Source organism: Lithobates pipiens, unplaced genomic scaffold, assembly GCF_037356315.1.
Source record: "Lithobates pipiens isolate NorthernLeopardFrog02 unplaced genomic scaffold, aLitPip1_a1.2 Scaffold_30, whole genome shotgun sequence".
Lineage (NCBI taxonomy): Eukaryota > Metazoa > Chordata > Amphibia > Anura > Ranidae > Lithobates > Lithobates pipiens.
The window spans coordinates 6646984-6660806 of NW_027507791.1; the positions used below are offsets into that span (position 1 = coordinate 6646984).

Genomic DNA, 13823 nt, shown 5'->3' on the forward strand with positions numbered 1-13823 from the left:
ATAGATTGTAGGCCCTGCAATTTTTTTTTGAAACATCTCCTGTTGACATGCCCAAGGCAGACGCTTGTCCTGTCTACCCCTACAGCCCAGCCCATGCCTGCATTGTATATTCTGTATGTGCATATAATATATACATAAGCGTGCACACAGGGTGTGCCAGGTGTGCCTGGGCAAATCCTAATAACCCTATATGGTGCAGATTCCCCCTGTTTAAACCCCTGATATTTCACCAAAGCCCCTAACTGGGCTCCTAAAAAATTGTAAAAGAATAATAATAAAAAAAATTGTAAAAAACTAAAAATAAAATGATAAAATTAAAAACTGACACCATCCACTGCCCTACTGACACCAATCTCTGCTCTACTGACACCATCAGTAGATGTGTTTGAGCTTTGAGGTGTACACCCTAATGCAATAGGCTGTGTACACCTGTGTATATATCCTGTATGTATATGATCTAAGTGGCTGCTATTAATGCTTTTTTGGATTTGTGATAAAGCACACACATTTGGTAATACAGGACAGGTACTCACAATATCTCTGTGTTTTCTGGCAGTTCAGGCACGCTGGAGCGATTTCTGCAGGTGATGCTGTAGCTGATCTCCTGTTCACATTTACAGTTGTCTGGACAGGTAGCCACGGCCTGGGGTAATAGGAACAGAAGGGGCAGCAGACAGCAGGACAGGCTGGGTATCCCAGAGGACATGGCTATCCCGGACCTCACATGGGTCAATACACGGTACCAGCAGGTAGGAGACACGATATGCTGTGGTTCAATCCTGTGGGGTACAGTGAAGTGTTAGCTCTGCAGTTCACATCATCCATAATCACTAGTAAGTCTTTCAGTTATACTTATTAGCTGCTCATTTCTTATTCTACAAGCGAACATCTAATGGCGGCCATACATGCTTTAAATTTATTATCTGATTGATGTGCAATTTGATTTAAATAATCAAATTAGCAAAGAATTAAATAGACATAACTTCCCTTATGATCGATTTAGAGTCAATGTAGATTGGATTCGATCAAACTGAGTGGATCGCCTAAAAAAATTGTTTTGGCTCAATCTGCGGCACAGAGATGATTTGGTCATGGATTCAATCAAATTACAACTGATCAAATTATGAGATTACATAGTGGAAATAGAGATGCGATCAATAACTTCCAATCATATCTTTCAATACAATAAACTGCCCTGTATGGCATACTGATTGATTGGGTTGTCTTCTACAGATTGATTATTCGTATCAGGAGAGATCAATTGGAAAATCATTCATTTAACCTGGGTTCACACCTGTGCGGTGCTGGAACACCACATATGATTTGTACAGGAATCGCACCACATGTGCAAATCACATGCGATGTCTGTGTGGTGTAATTTGAGCCATTCATTTTGTATGGCTTTAATCGCATCGCATTTGCCCCAAAACGGTGCAGGACCCTTTTGTTTTGCTGAACCTGAATCATATCTCATGGGTGTTCATACCCATGTGATCCGATTCTGGCAATCGCAGTGCGCTTTGCAAGCTGTTTTGTCAATAATTTAACATTGACACCCGCAGCAGAATGCATGAGCGATTTTAATGTGGCTCGCATCGCAGCGGTGTGACCCTAGGCTTATTGAAGCATGCAGGGCCATCATTGGATCGAATATATGGCTACAATATTTTATCACTACATGGAAAACTTAACCCCTTGTCACCCAGCCCCTGTGTCCCTTTAACAGGGTCTTCACACCCGGGGTTGTGGGAAGGCCTGTTCAGTTACGTCACCATTGCAGCCTCGACCAGTAGCCTAGACCGACAGAAATGATGAGCTCAGGAGCTGGAACCTGTCTGAGCTATGCCACCAGGAAGATGCCAAAGCTGACAGCCAATCATAGGCAGCGGAGGAATTCCCCCCCCCCCCCAAGTCAACACACCCTTTGCATATGATTGGCCGTGGGGCAGAAAATGCCTCTGTCGCCTATGGTTTGCCCCAACCCCTGAAAAACAACCTCATAATCCCCCCTCCACCAAATTATTTGGACAAGTGCACAAAGCAAGGTCCATAAAGCCATGGATGAGTTTGATGTGAAGGAACTTGACTGGCCTGCACAGAGTCCTGACCTCAACCCGATAGAACACCTTTGGGATGAATTAGAGCAGAGATTGTGAGCCAGGCCTTCTCGTCCAACATCAGTGCCTGACCACACAAATGGATTTCTGCAAGAACGGTCAAACATTCCCATAGACACACTCCTAAACCTTGTGGACAGCCTTCCCAGAAGAGTTGAAGCTGTTATAGCTGCAAAGGGTGGGCCAACTCAGTATTGAACCCCACGGACTGAGACTGGGATGCCATTAAATTTCATGTGTGTGTAAAGGCAGGCGTTCCAATACTTTTGGTAATATTGGGTATATGTTATGCAAACAACATACAAGAATATGCAAACAGGGTCATCCCGATCCTGCATCAGACCAGAAACAAAGTGACAGCAAGACAAAAAACAATCACCCAGATATCACCTCCTTATGCCTCGTACACACGTTCCGATTATCGTACGACCGATCGTTCACATTTTGTTGCATACAACTAAGATCGAATACAACAGTGCAAAATGTGTGTAAGATTTTTGTTGTACGATTCTGGAACAATCTTCCGTCGTGCGTAGCTACGTATTTTAAATGATGTCAAATACGTGTGACCTGTGTGTCCTTCTGGTTTATTTTCGTGTTTCCGATCATGCGTGGTGTTTGTCGAATGACATTTATCGGACGCATACTGTACTGGCTATAAGATTGTCGTACGACGGGCTGTCATCCGACCAAAGTTTTCCTGTTTGTCCCTTCGGATTTGGTTGGACGAACTGTCGCGATTGGCTGTCGAAAGCTGCGTACTAACGATCAGATTATCGCACGATCTGTCCGAAAGCGACTTTTGTGGTCCGATAATCGGAACGTGTGTACGAGGCATTAGGCTGGAGCTGTGTAGATCCTGCGCCTGCACTGATGATAGCGAACTGACTCACCTCCGATAGATGACTCAAGGCTGATCGAATTAAACTCACCAATATAAGGGCTTCCCAAATCAGCTACATTTGAGGCAAGCAGTGAATGATAAATGTTACAGTTACTAGTGTGCGTATGTAGGCTCGCAATCGAACTGTCATGGGCAATCAAATGTGCAGCACCATGGCAACCATGCAGATCTCATGCAGATGCCCAGACATCATTCATCACGGATGTACTTAAAGGATTAGTTTACCTTTAGCAAAAAACTGTCTATGCAGATAAGGGATAAAAGCAGCTTTGGCCAAAGTTGAATAATGCCCTTGCTATATATGTAGGCCATTTACACACCTCCTGAAGTCTGACTGAAAAACTCCCAGAGTCAACAAACTCATCCCATTCTGCCTGGTTGCTAGGACGTTGCTAAGACACTCCCAGTTGTTACCATTCTCCTCCACCATCACAGGAGCGAACTCTCAAACGCTGAGCTCAGAACTACTGCATCAGGGGAGAGAAAATCCACGTGAGAGGGTTCTGGGTTTTCCTCCTCAATGTGTGAGAAGGAGACCTGAAAGAAAAATGTACAATGATGTGCTGATTTCCCCCCAAATACAGAGTATCTGTCATAGCCCATCAGAGTACCTGTCACCAGCATCAGAGTATCTGTCATAGCCCATCAAAGTACATGTCACTGCCCATTAGAGTACCTCTCACCAGCAGCAGAGTATCTGTCACAGCCCATCAGAGTACCTATCATAGCCCATCAAAGTACATGTCACTGCCCATCAGAGTACCTCTCACCAGCAGCAGAGTATCTGTCACAGCCCATCAGAGTACCTATCATAGCCCATCAAAGTACATGTCACTGCCCATCAGAGTACCTCTCACCAGCAGCAGAGTACCTGTCACAGTCCATCTGAGTACCTGTCACTATCCCTGAATACCTATCTCCAGCTCACCTGAGTACCCAAGTACTTGTCACCAGCCCATCAGAGTACCTGAGTACCTGTCACCAGATTATCAGAGTACTCATCACCATCTCATCAGAGTACTTGAGTACCTTTCACCAGCCCGTCTGAGTACCCGACTATCTGTCACAAGCCCATCAGAGTACCCGAGTACCCGTCACCAGCTCATCAGCATACCGGTCACCAGCTCATCAGAATACTCGAGTACCTGTCACCAGCCCATCTGAGTACCTGTCACCAGCCCATCAGAGTACCCGAGTACCTGTCACCAGCCCATCAGTACCCGAGTACCTGTCACCAACTCATCAGAGTACTCAAGTGCCTGTCACCAGCCCATAAGAGTACTTAAGTACCTGTCACTAGCCCATCAGAGTATCCGAGTACCTATCTCCAGCCCATTAGAGTAGCCGAGTACCTGTCTCCAGTCCAACTTTCCGACGGAAAATGTGCGATCAGATCTTGTTGTCGGAAAATCCGACTGTGTGTGGGCTCCATATGACTTTTTCCATCGGATTTTCCGACACACAAAGCTTGAGAGCAGGAGCTAAAATTTTCCGACAACAAAATCTGATAGTTTCAATTCCGATTGTGTGTAGACAATTCTGACGGACAAAGTGCCACGCATGCTCAGAATAAATTACGAGACGCAAGCTATTGACTACTGCCCTCTTTATAGTCCTGTCGTACGTGTTTTACGTCACTGCGTTCTGAACGATCGGATTTTCCAATAACTTTGTGCGACCGTGTGTATGGGGCATTATGCCGCGTACACACACAGTTGCACATTCCAAAAACAAAATCTGTGGGATTTTTTTCCGACGGATGTTGGCTCAATCTTGTCTTGCATACACACGGTCACACAATGTTGTCAGAAATTCCGAAAACGTCAAGAACGTGGGGACGTACGATGAGCCGTGAAAATTGAAGTTCAGTAGCCAGTGCTCTTCTGCTTGATTCCCAGCATGCATGGAACTTTGTGCGTTGGAATTGTGTACACACGATTGGAATTTCCGACAACGGATTTTGTTGTCGGAAAATTTGAGATCCAGATCTCAAATTTTGTGTGTCAGAAATTCCGATGGAAAATGTCCGATGGAGCCTACACATGATCGGAATTTCCAACAAAAAGCTACCATTGAACATTTTTTGTCGGAAACTCCGACCGTGTGTACGCGGCATTAGGAGATCATATATGGAGACCTCCTGGATAGTAATGGTTTTGTATATTAAGCAGCCCATAGGTAAGTCATTTTATTTCATCCAACCAGCAGGTTGATAAAAAAAAAGACTTGATTCCCTCATCCACACACTATTATATTTAGAAAACACTGATCAGTGCTGCCGGTCATAGCCTGCGGTGCTAATCAAGCAGGAAAAATTCTCAAAGCTGATTGTACAGAAGTCAATAGGTAGATCAAATTTTGTGCAACCTGCCAGCCCATACATGGATCGGAATTTGCTGAACCGGATGAATTTTACTCATGTATGGCCAACTTTAGACTAGTGCGGGGATATGCAATTAGCAGACCTCCAGCTGTTGCAGAACTACAACTCCCATGACGCACAGCAAGACTCTGACAGCCACAAGCATGACACCCAGAGGCAGAGGCATGATGGGACTTGTAGTTTTGCAACAGCTAGAGGTCCACTAATTGCAGATCCCTGATAGTAGATTGTGTCCTATGTCAAAGTAATTATTCCCAATAGTAACTGTTATTTTAATGAAAAATATTATGCATCATTCAGCATGTTTATCATATCCAAAATATCCAAACGCGAATGAAAAACACCACTTGAAAGCTTAGCAGTACTGAGTGTTCTGAACTCCTTAGTTCCAGCAAACATCAATGAGAGGAATGCATGACGTCCACCCCAGCAAATAGTTTAACCACTTCAATGCCGGACGCTTTCACCTTCCTCCCCAGGTAATTTTTAAGTTTTCAGCGCTCACTTTGAATAACATTTACTCAGTCATGCAACACTGTACCCAAATGAAAGTTGTATTACTTTTTTTTTAAGATAAAGCTTTCTTTTGGTGTGTTTTTTTTTTTGTTTCACTATATGAATGATAAAATATCAAACATTTTGAATAAAAAAAACCCCACATTTTCTTCGGTTTATTTTTTTTTTATAAATGTCAAAGGCCAAAATTAATTTTTCTAAATTTCTATACCAAAATCAGGATATATTATTTAGCCTGCATGAAAGGTATAGAGTCAACAAACTATGCTTTGTATAGTATACAGTATATTTGAAAATTGATCAATCCTGATATACTAACTGCCCCCTTCTTGAGGCCCTAAAATGCCAGGACAGTACAAATACCCCACAAATAACACCTTTTTGGAAAGTAGACAGTCCAAGGTATTTAGTAAGAGCCATGGTAAGTTTTTTTGAAGTTGTCATTTTCTGTCACAATTTTTTGGAAAGTTAAGAAATACATTTTTTTTCACAAAGTTGTCATTTTAACTATTTCTTTTTCACACACAGCATAGGCTTGCTTAGTATTGTACCCCAGAGCATATTCTGCTATTTCTCCTGAGTATGGGGATACCACATGTGTGAGATTTTTTCACAGCCTGGATGCATTGAGGGGCTCAAAAATCCAAGGAGCACCTTTGGGCTTTCAGGGAGCATAAATTAGATGTAAATTACACTAATTTCCGGACTACCTATTACATTTTTGGAGGCTCTGGAGCAGCAGGACTGCAGAACCACCCTCCACAAACTCCAAGGTATTTTTTAAGGGGCATAATGAGTCTTTTGAAAATGTCATTTTTTGCCACAAGTTTTTGGAAAATGCAGGAAAAAAAATCAAAATATATATATTTACACAAAGTTGGCAATTAATAAGATATTTCTAACATACATTATAGGCAAACTTCGAATTTCACCCCAAAACACATTCTGCTACTCTTTCTGAGTATTGGGATACCACATGTGTGAGACTTTTTTTACAGGCTAGCCACATAGAGGGGTACAAAATCCAAGGAGCGCCCTCATTCTTTCTAGGGGTATAAATTATGCATCTAATTTCCTGACTACCTGTCATATTTATGGAGGCCCTAGAGCACCAAGACAGTGGAACCCCCCACAAAATTAGCACATTTTGAAAAGCAAACACCCTAAGGTATTTTCTAAGAGGCATGACAAGTCTTTTGAAGATTTTTTTTGTCACAGGTTTTTGGAAAATGTTAAATTAATTTTTATTTTTACACAAAGTTGCCAATCTAATAAGATATTTCTCACATACAGTATAGGCATACAGTGAAACTTTGGTTTAAGAGTAACTTGGTTTGAGAGCGTTTTGCAGGACAAGCAAAATCTTTTCATAAATTTTGACTTGATATACAAGCAGACTTAATGTACAAGTAGCGTCAAGTCACACTCACAAGTGAGTATAAAAGAGAATAGAGGCCCCTCAGTGTAGCAATATGGTTACATTTAATGAAGGTACAACATTTAGCATTTCACATGGTTGATGACCACATAGACCATCCTCCACACCACCATCAACGACATCCCTTCTACATTGCGCTCCATGAGTGCTTCAAGCCTCGCTTACAGATCGCTCTACTGCAGGGTAGTCTTCCCGGTCACGATTGCCGACTGACAGCGGCGAGAGCCGGTGGTTGCATTGGACAGTCTATGTGGACAGCTTTACCCTGGATGCCTGCATACTTAGATGTGCCTGTTTTAATCATGAACCATGTGAGTTGCTCAATGTTTTGCCTTCATTAAATGTAACCATATTGCTACACTTAGAGAGGCGCCTCTCTTCTCTTTTATACTTTGTAGCTCCTGCTGGATTTTGCTTCTAATCCCCTTGTGGATGGACATTTTATGGTTATACATTGCTATAATCTTTTTATATGGACTATAAACTGAAAGACCTATGAATAAATGGTTTTGGAACAAATCATCTGAATTTCCATTATTTCTTATGGGGAAATTTGCTTTGATATACAAGTGCTTTGGATCAGGGGCTGGTGCAAGGATTTTTGACACCCTATGTGAAACCTAATTTTGCTGCCCCCTCCTTGGATCCACCCCTGACTCCACCCCCTTTGCCCTGCCCATGTATACTCCACCTTTTTAATGAAGCGCCCATAAAATGCAGCTCACCAGCACCCATCAATGCAGCCTCACCAGCGCCAATCAAATGCAGCCTACCAGCGCCCATCAATGCAGCCTACCAGTGCCCATCAATGAATGTTTGCTTGATTTCATTCATTCGGAAGTTGGGACACAGACACAGTCCTCCCCCACCATTGCACCTCTGACACTATGTGTGAATGGAACGGCGGCTGCCTGCTGATGCTGAGACTTAGTTGTTTGCTGTAGAGAGAAGAGAGTAGGAACATCAGTAGCCGGGCACCCTAGGTAGCAGTGCGCCTTAGGCGGCTGCCTAGTTTGCCTAATGGTAGCACTGGCCCTGCTTTGGATTACAAACATGTTTTCAGAATGAATTATGCTCGCAATCCAAGGTTTTACTGTACTTGAAATGAAAACCCAAAACACATTCTGCTATCCGAGTATGACGATACCACATGTGAGATTTTTTCACTGTCTGGACTTATTATGTACCCAACATAGTATTTTAGTATCACGCAAATCAACCAATTGTATCAAAAATAGTGTACTATAATGGTCACCTCTATACGAGTTGTCAGGGAATATAGCTTAGTGTAGTGTCACCTATAGCAGTCCCTGTTCGTATAAACCAAGCAAGCCTAACCTACTGGTATGTGGCTGCCCCCAGGAATGCCATGTTCATTGGCCAGGAAGTAAGGCTGGGTTCACACTATTGCAAATTGAATGTGGATTTCCCAACATCCAATTCGCACAGCAGGAGATTGTGACTGGTTCTCTACACTGCCGGTTCACACATCTCCACAGCAGCTCCGGTGCAAATTGCACAGGAGCCCTGTGCTTCTTTTGATCCTTTTCGGATCCACATTCAGCCCAAAATTCGGGCTGAAATCAGACCTGATACAGTGAATGGAGATGCACCGGACTCTTGCTGTGAGCTGCTGCATGCTCAAGTATGAACCCAGCCTAAAGGAGGCTACAGAAAGAAAGAACAAAAGAGTTCCTGTGGTTCCAGGAGTGCAGTTGTCCACAGCGGATGGCTGCAGGGTTGCCACCTGTCCAGGATTCACCCGGACAGTTCGGGTTTTGAATCATGTGTCCGGGTTTGAGTCCACCTGAAACCCGGACACATTATTCAGACCAGGCTGTGGCTGGGTGATTTGGCCACACCCACTGTGTGCCAAGGCGCGCTCTGTGCACTATATTACTACTCTGCTTGGGGCACCCAAACATAACCCAAGTCTTTTATAATCCTATAGTGTTTACAGCAAAATAATAAATAAAAAATTGCCTTGTGCTGCAAAAGTGTTTGGGTTTGTCTTCAAGAAATAGTGGCAACCCTAGATGGCTGGGACTGGTGTGTTGAAGGAACATGGTCAGTCTGACGTGCAGATGGGTCAGTTCAGGCGCAGGCAGGGACATGGTCAGCATAGGGGCAAAGGATTGGTTCAGGCAACAGGCAGAAACATGGGTGTGGTGGTGATTGGAGAACTGTCTGCACTATGAGGGCTCGTTAACACATGAGGTTGGGTGTTGGTAAAACCGCTACCCCTTTTAGTTGCAGAAACAGTGGCTGGGGGTTTACAACTGCCATGGCTGTGATGCTTTTCTTCACCATTTTTAAAATCGAAAGCATTTAAAAACACTGATCTTGGTGTTTTCAATGCTTTTAAGGGCAGAGGAGGGATTTTGGGTTTAATAGACCTAGGTCTATACATAAAGAGTACCTGTCTTAAACCTATTATTCTCACAAAGGATATTTACATTCCTAATCCTTGTGACAGCAATAAAAGTAATCAAAGGGGAAATTTAAAGAACGAGTGTAAAAATAAGAAAAATAAAATAAATGTAATAATAAAAAAAAAAATGAAAGTGCCCCTGTCCCTGCACAAAGGCAAAAGCGCATATCGGTCCCACACACCCACACATGTGAGGTATCAACGCGAACGCCAAATCATGGGCAGTAATTCTAGCACTAGACATCCTCTGTAAATCTAAAGTGGAAACCTGTAAAAGCTTTTCAAGCATCGCCTATGGACAGTAAAATGTACGTTGTTTGTTTTCATTGCCTGGGCGTGTGCAGTTTTAAAGTGTGACATGTTTGGTATCTATTTCTCTGGCGTAACATCATCTTTTATATTTTACAAAAAATTGGGTTACCTATTGTGTTTTTTTGCATTAAAATGCATTGTCTTTTTTCCCCAAAAAATTGCTTTTAAAAAACCATTGCGTAATTACCATGTGATATAAAAAAATTGCAACACCCACCAATTTATTGCATCTGCTTAAAAAAATTGTGTATATATATATATATATATATATATATATATTTAAAATGTGTTTGGGGGGTTTCTAATTTTCTAGCAAAAAAATACAGATTTTTACATTTAACAAAAGTGCCATCAAAGGCCTGGAGCTGAAGTGGTTAAAAGAGTTGGGGAATGAGAGTAGTTCATCTCCATGAAAGGAATATGTAGCTAAGAACTGCCTATGATAAAATACGATTTACCCGAGTGTGATTTTTTTAGCAGAATGATAATACCAAGCATTATCTACATTGTTCTTTTGTCATTTATTAATATATGATTATTTAAAAATTCTGGACATTTAAATTTGTGTGCCCATGTTTTAAGTGTTTTTATGTGCAGGGGTTATTCAGCACCAGATTATTTCGATATTATTTGGGAAGTCGTTATTTTACAAATGAGCTGGCCTTCTAAAATTGTAAATACATATATTGGGGGCCATTGATACAAAAATCGCATAGCTATTTGTCCAGTGAATCAATGTGCAGTATATACAATCATTATGTATGAATTGGGCAAAACAAATGTCCTTAATGTCATGTACACACGATCGGAAATTAGGCCAGCAAAAGACCGATGAGAGCTTTTCATGGGAAAATGCGACCGTGTGTAGGCTCCATTGGACTTTTTCTGGCGGAATTTCGTCAAGCAAAAGATTGAGATCATGTTCTCAATTTTTCAGACGGAAAAGGTTTCTATCAGAAATTTCCGATTGTCTATGGCAATTCTGACGCGCAAAATTCCGACGCATGCTCGGAAACAATTTGACGCATGCTCGGAAGCATTGAATTTCATTTTCGTGGCTCGTCGTAGTGTTGTACGTCACCGCATTCTTGACGGTCAGAATTTGGTGTGACCATGTGTAGGCAACACAAGCTTGAGGGGAATTCCGTCAGAAAAACCATCCCAGGCTTTTCCAACAACAATTCCGATCATGTGTACGCGGCATTAGGTATTTTCTCTTCTGAATCAAGGTTGTTTTATTATAGGGAGCAGTAAAATACTGCATCATGGCCACTAGATGGTTCTGGGTGGATGTCCATGCACGTCCTTCCAGAACTGGAGAGCCATCTTAAAGCTATAACATGGTCAAGAAGTGGTTGAAGGAGTTGTAAAGGCAGAAGGATTTTTATCTTAATGCAGTATGGGCTCTATCTGTCTTGCTGCAGCTTCTATTGCACATTGTGAGAAGCTCATAGTGTGCTGTGAAATCAGAGTAAGCAACTTCAGTCCAGGAGAGGAGCCGGTACAACCATGCAAGACTGAAGGGAAGGCTGGGGTCAGCTTTAAGAGTGGGGGCTGAATCCCATAAGAGCAACTAGACGCTGGCACTCCTAAATGTATCCATGTCATTGATATTCGCTGCCGTCAGCATTACATTAGCATACATATTACAGCAATTTCAATGTCTGGAAACACTCATATTGTAGAAGGGAAATGGGCAGATTCCAATTTCAGGACCACCTACAGAAGTCTAACTGGTTGGGCATAGAATGCTTTGAAAACACTGTCAGATTAAGGGGATCATTTAACCACTTGCAGACTGCCCACCATAGATGTACTGTGGCAAGGTGGCCGTTCTGTGCCAGATCACATACCTAGTACGTGATCTGACAAGAGCCATCTTTAAGGCAGGGCAAAAGGGGCAGCCATCATTGTTGCGTTTAATATTGATTGGACCCCGGGCAAACATTTTCTCAATTTTCAATTTTGCTCTCCGCCTGCTTTGAGTCATACAATAAATAGAAGCTAGACTTAAAATCAGTTGCGACTGCAATTGGTTGCCAGACTGCTCACTGACTGGCTGCTAGAGGTTACAGTACATATTACGGCTCACTGATTATTTGCTAGAGGTAACAGCACTTGACTTCTGCATGTTGATTGGTTGCTAGCAATTACTGTACATCAACACTGCTCACTGATTGATGGCTAGAGGTTATTGCACATTATTACTGCTCACTGATTGGTTGCTAGAGGTTACTGCATATCCTTACCACTCAGTGATTGGTTGCAAGAGGTTAGTGCACATCATTACTGCTCACTGATTGGTTGCTAAAGATTACAGCACATGATCTCCTCACTGCCTGCACACAATGGACTGGGGAAGTGAGGGGACCCATCAATAGACAGAAAACTCCTAGGCGTCCTAGGACTCCTGGGATCAGTGGCATTGCTGGAGGAGGGGGTGTGTGGTCAGTGGCAATGCTAGGGGATTGATGAAATCAGTGGCAGTGGTGGGGGATGGGATTAGTTAGGAGGCAGTACACTGTGGCAAATTCTGAATCATGTAAAGCAAAGATGGAAATCTTTGGCAAGTATATAGTGGGGGATTTTACGCCACCCACCAATATAAAGAGGGATTTCTACACTGACACCAATGTAACTGAAGCATTTACACTGACCACCAGTGTAAGGGGGAATTTACACTGGCAACTAGGGGTATTGAATATAATTGCAGCATCGATGCATCGTGATTCAGAAGTTTATAATGCTGCACCGATGCTGCGAGTTGGCCGAATTGATTGTTGATGATGTCATTCGTTGCTCTGCTCTGTGCAATGCTCTGCCTCTCAAGGAGAAACACAGAAGGAGAGCTTGCATGGTGGCTAAATCCCCCTCCCCTTCACTGAAGCAGAAAGTCAGCTGTTGAGCTGACAGCCAGTACAGTGCAGGGGGGAAGGTCTTGAGACCCCCTTGAGACCCCATATCAGGAGAGGCTTCACGTCATGACTCTGCAGTAGTGGTCTTGTTTGCGCACCTTTCTGTTGTGTTCAGCTTAAAGGCCAGTCGCTGTTCACTTGTATGCTTAAGTAATCTTCTCTCAAGCATGGCTCCACCCCAGCCTCTAATTAGGAACACTATATTACCTGTGCACTGCAAGGTAAGACTTGGTGATCAATATTGTGTGTTTTGGCTTCCGTGTCCTACTGTCAGAAACCATGAATCAGGCCGAGACAGAAGTACAATTAAATCACACTTGTTTATTAAATAAAAATAAAAAGGTAAATAGAGTAAGCGTAGTCAATGCATATCCAGAGTCCAGTAACCGGATCGAGTGGTCAGCCAGGCCAGGGATCCATAACCAGATCGGTAATCAGCCAGGCCAGAAGTCAGGGATCCAAGTGGAGGAACAGCAAGCAGGATAAGGAGTCAGAAGGAATGTCAGCAAGCCAGTCTTTAACCGGTTCCCGACCAGCGCACGCCGATGTACGTCGGCAGAATGGCACGGGCAGGCATATTGGCATACAGGTACGTCCAATCTTCAATGCCGCACTGCCATCGTGCCGGTCGGGCCCCCCGTGAGTCCGGTCGCGGGTCCCGCGGACTCGATCGCCGTGGGCATACCCACGATCGTCTCACGGGACGGCTGAATGGAGGAAATGCTGTGTAAACAGCATTTCCCCATTCTGCCTAGCAACTAGTGACGCTGATCTCTGTTCCATGTGATTTGAGCAGAGATCAGTGTT

At 43.2% G+C, this 13823-nt stretch overlaps 1 protein-coding gene across 2 annotated transcripts in view; it reads right to left on the reverse strand.

Moving 5' to 3' along the window:
* Positions 1-13823, reverse strand: part of TSHR (thyroid stimulating hormone receptor) — a 172659-nt gene that overhangs the window by 132234 nt on the left and 26602 nt on the right. For both annotated transcript variants that reach the window (XM_077463574.1, XM_077463575.1), the window contains exon 2: positions 534-779. In XM_077463574.1, the coding sequence (XP_077319700.1) occupies positions 534-706 (173 nt within the window). In that variant the 5' untranslated portion in view covers positions 707-779. The remainder of the gene's footprint in view (positions 1-533; positions 780-13823) is intronic.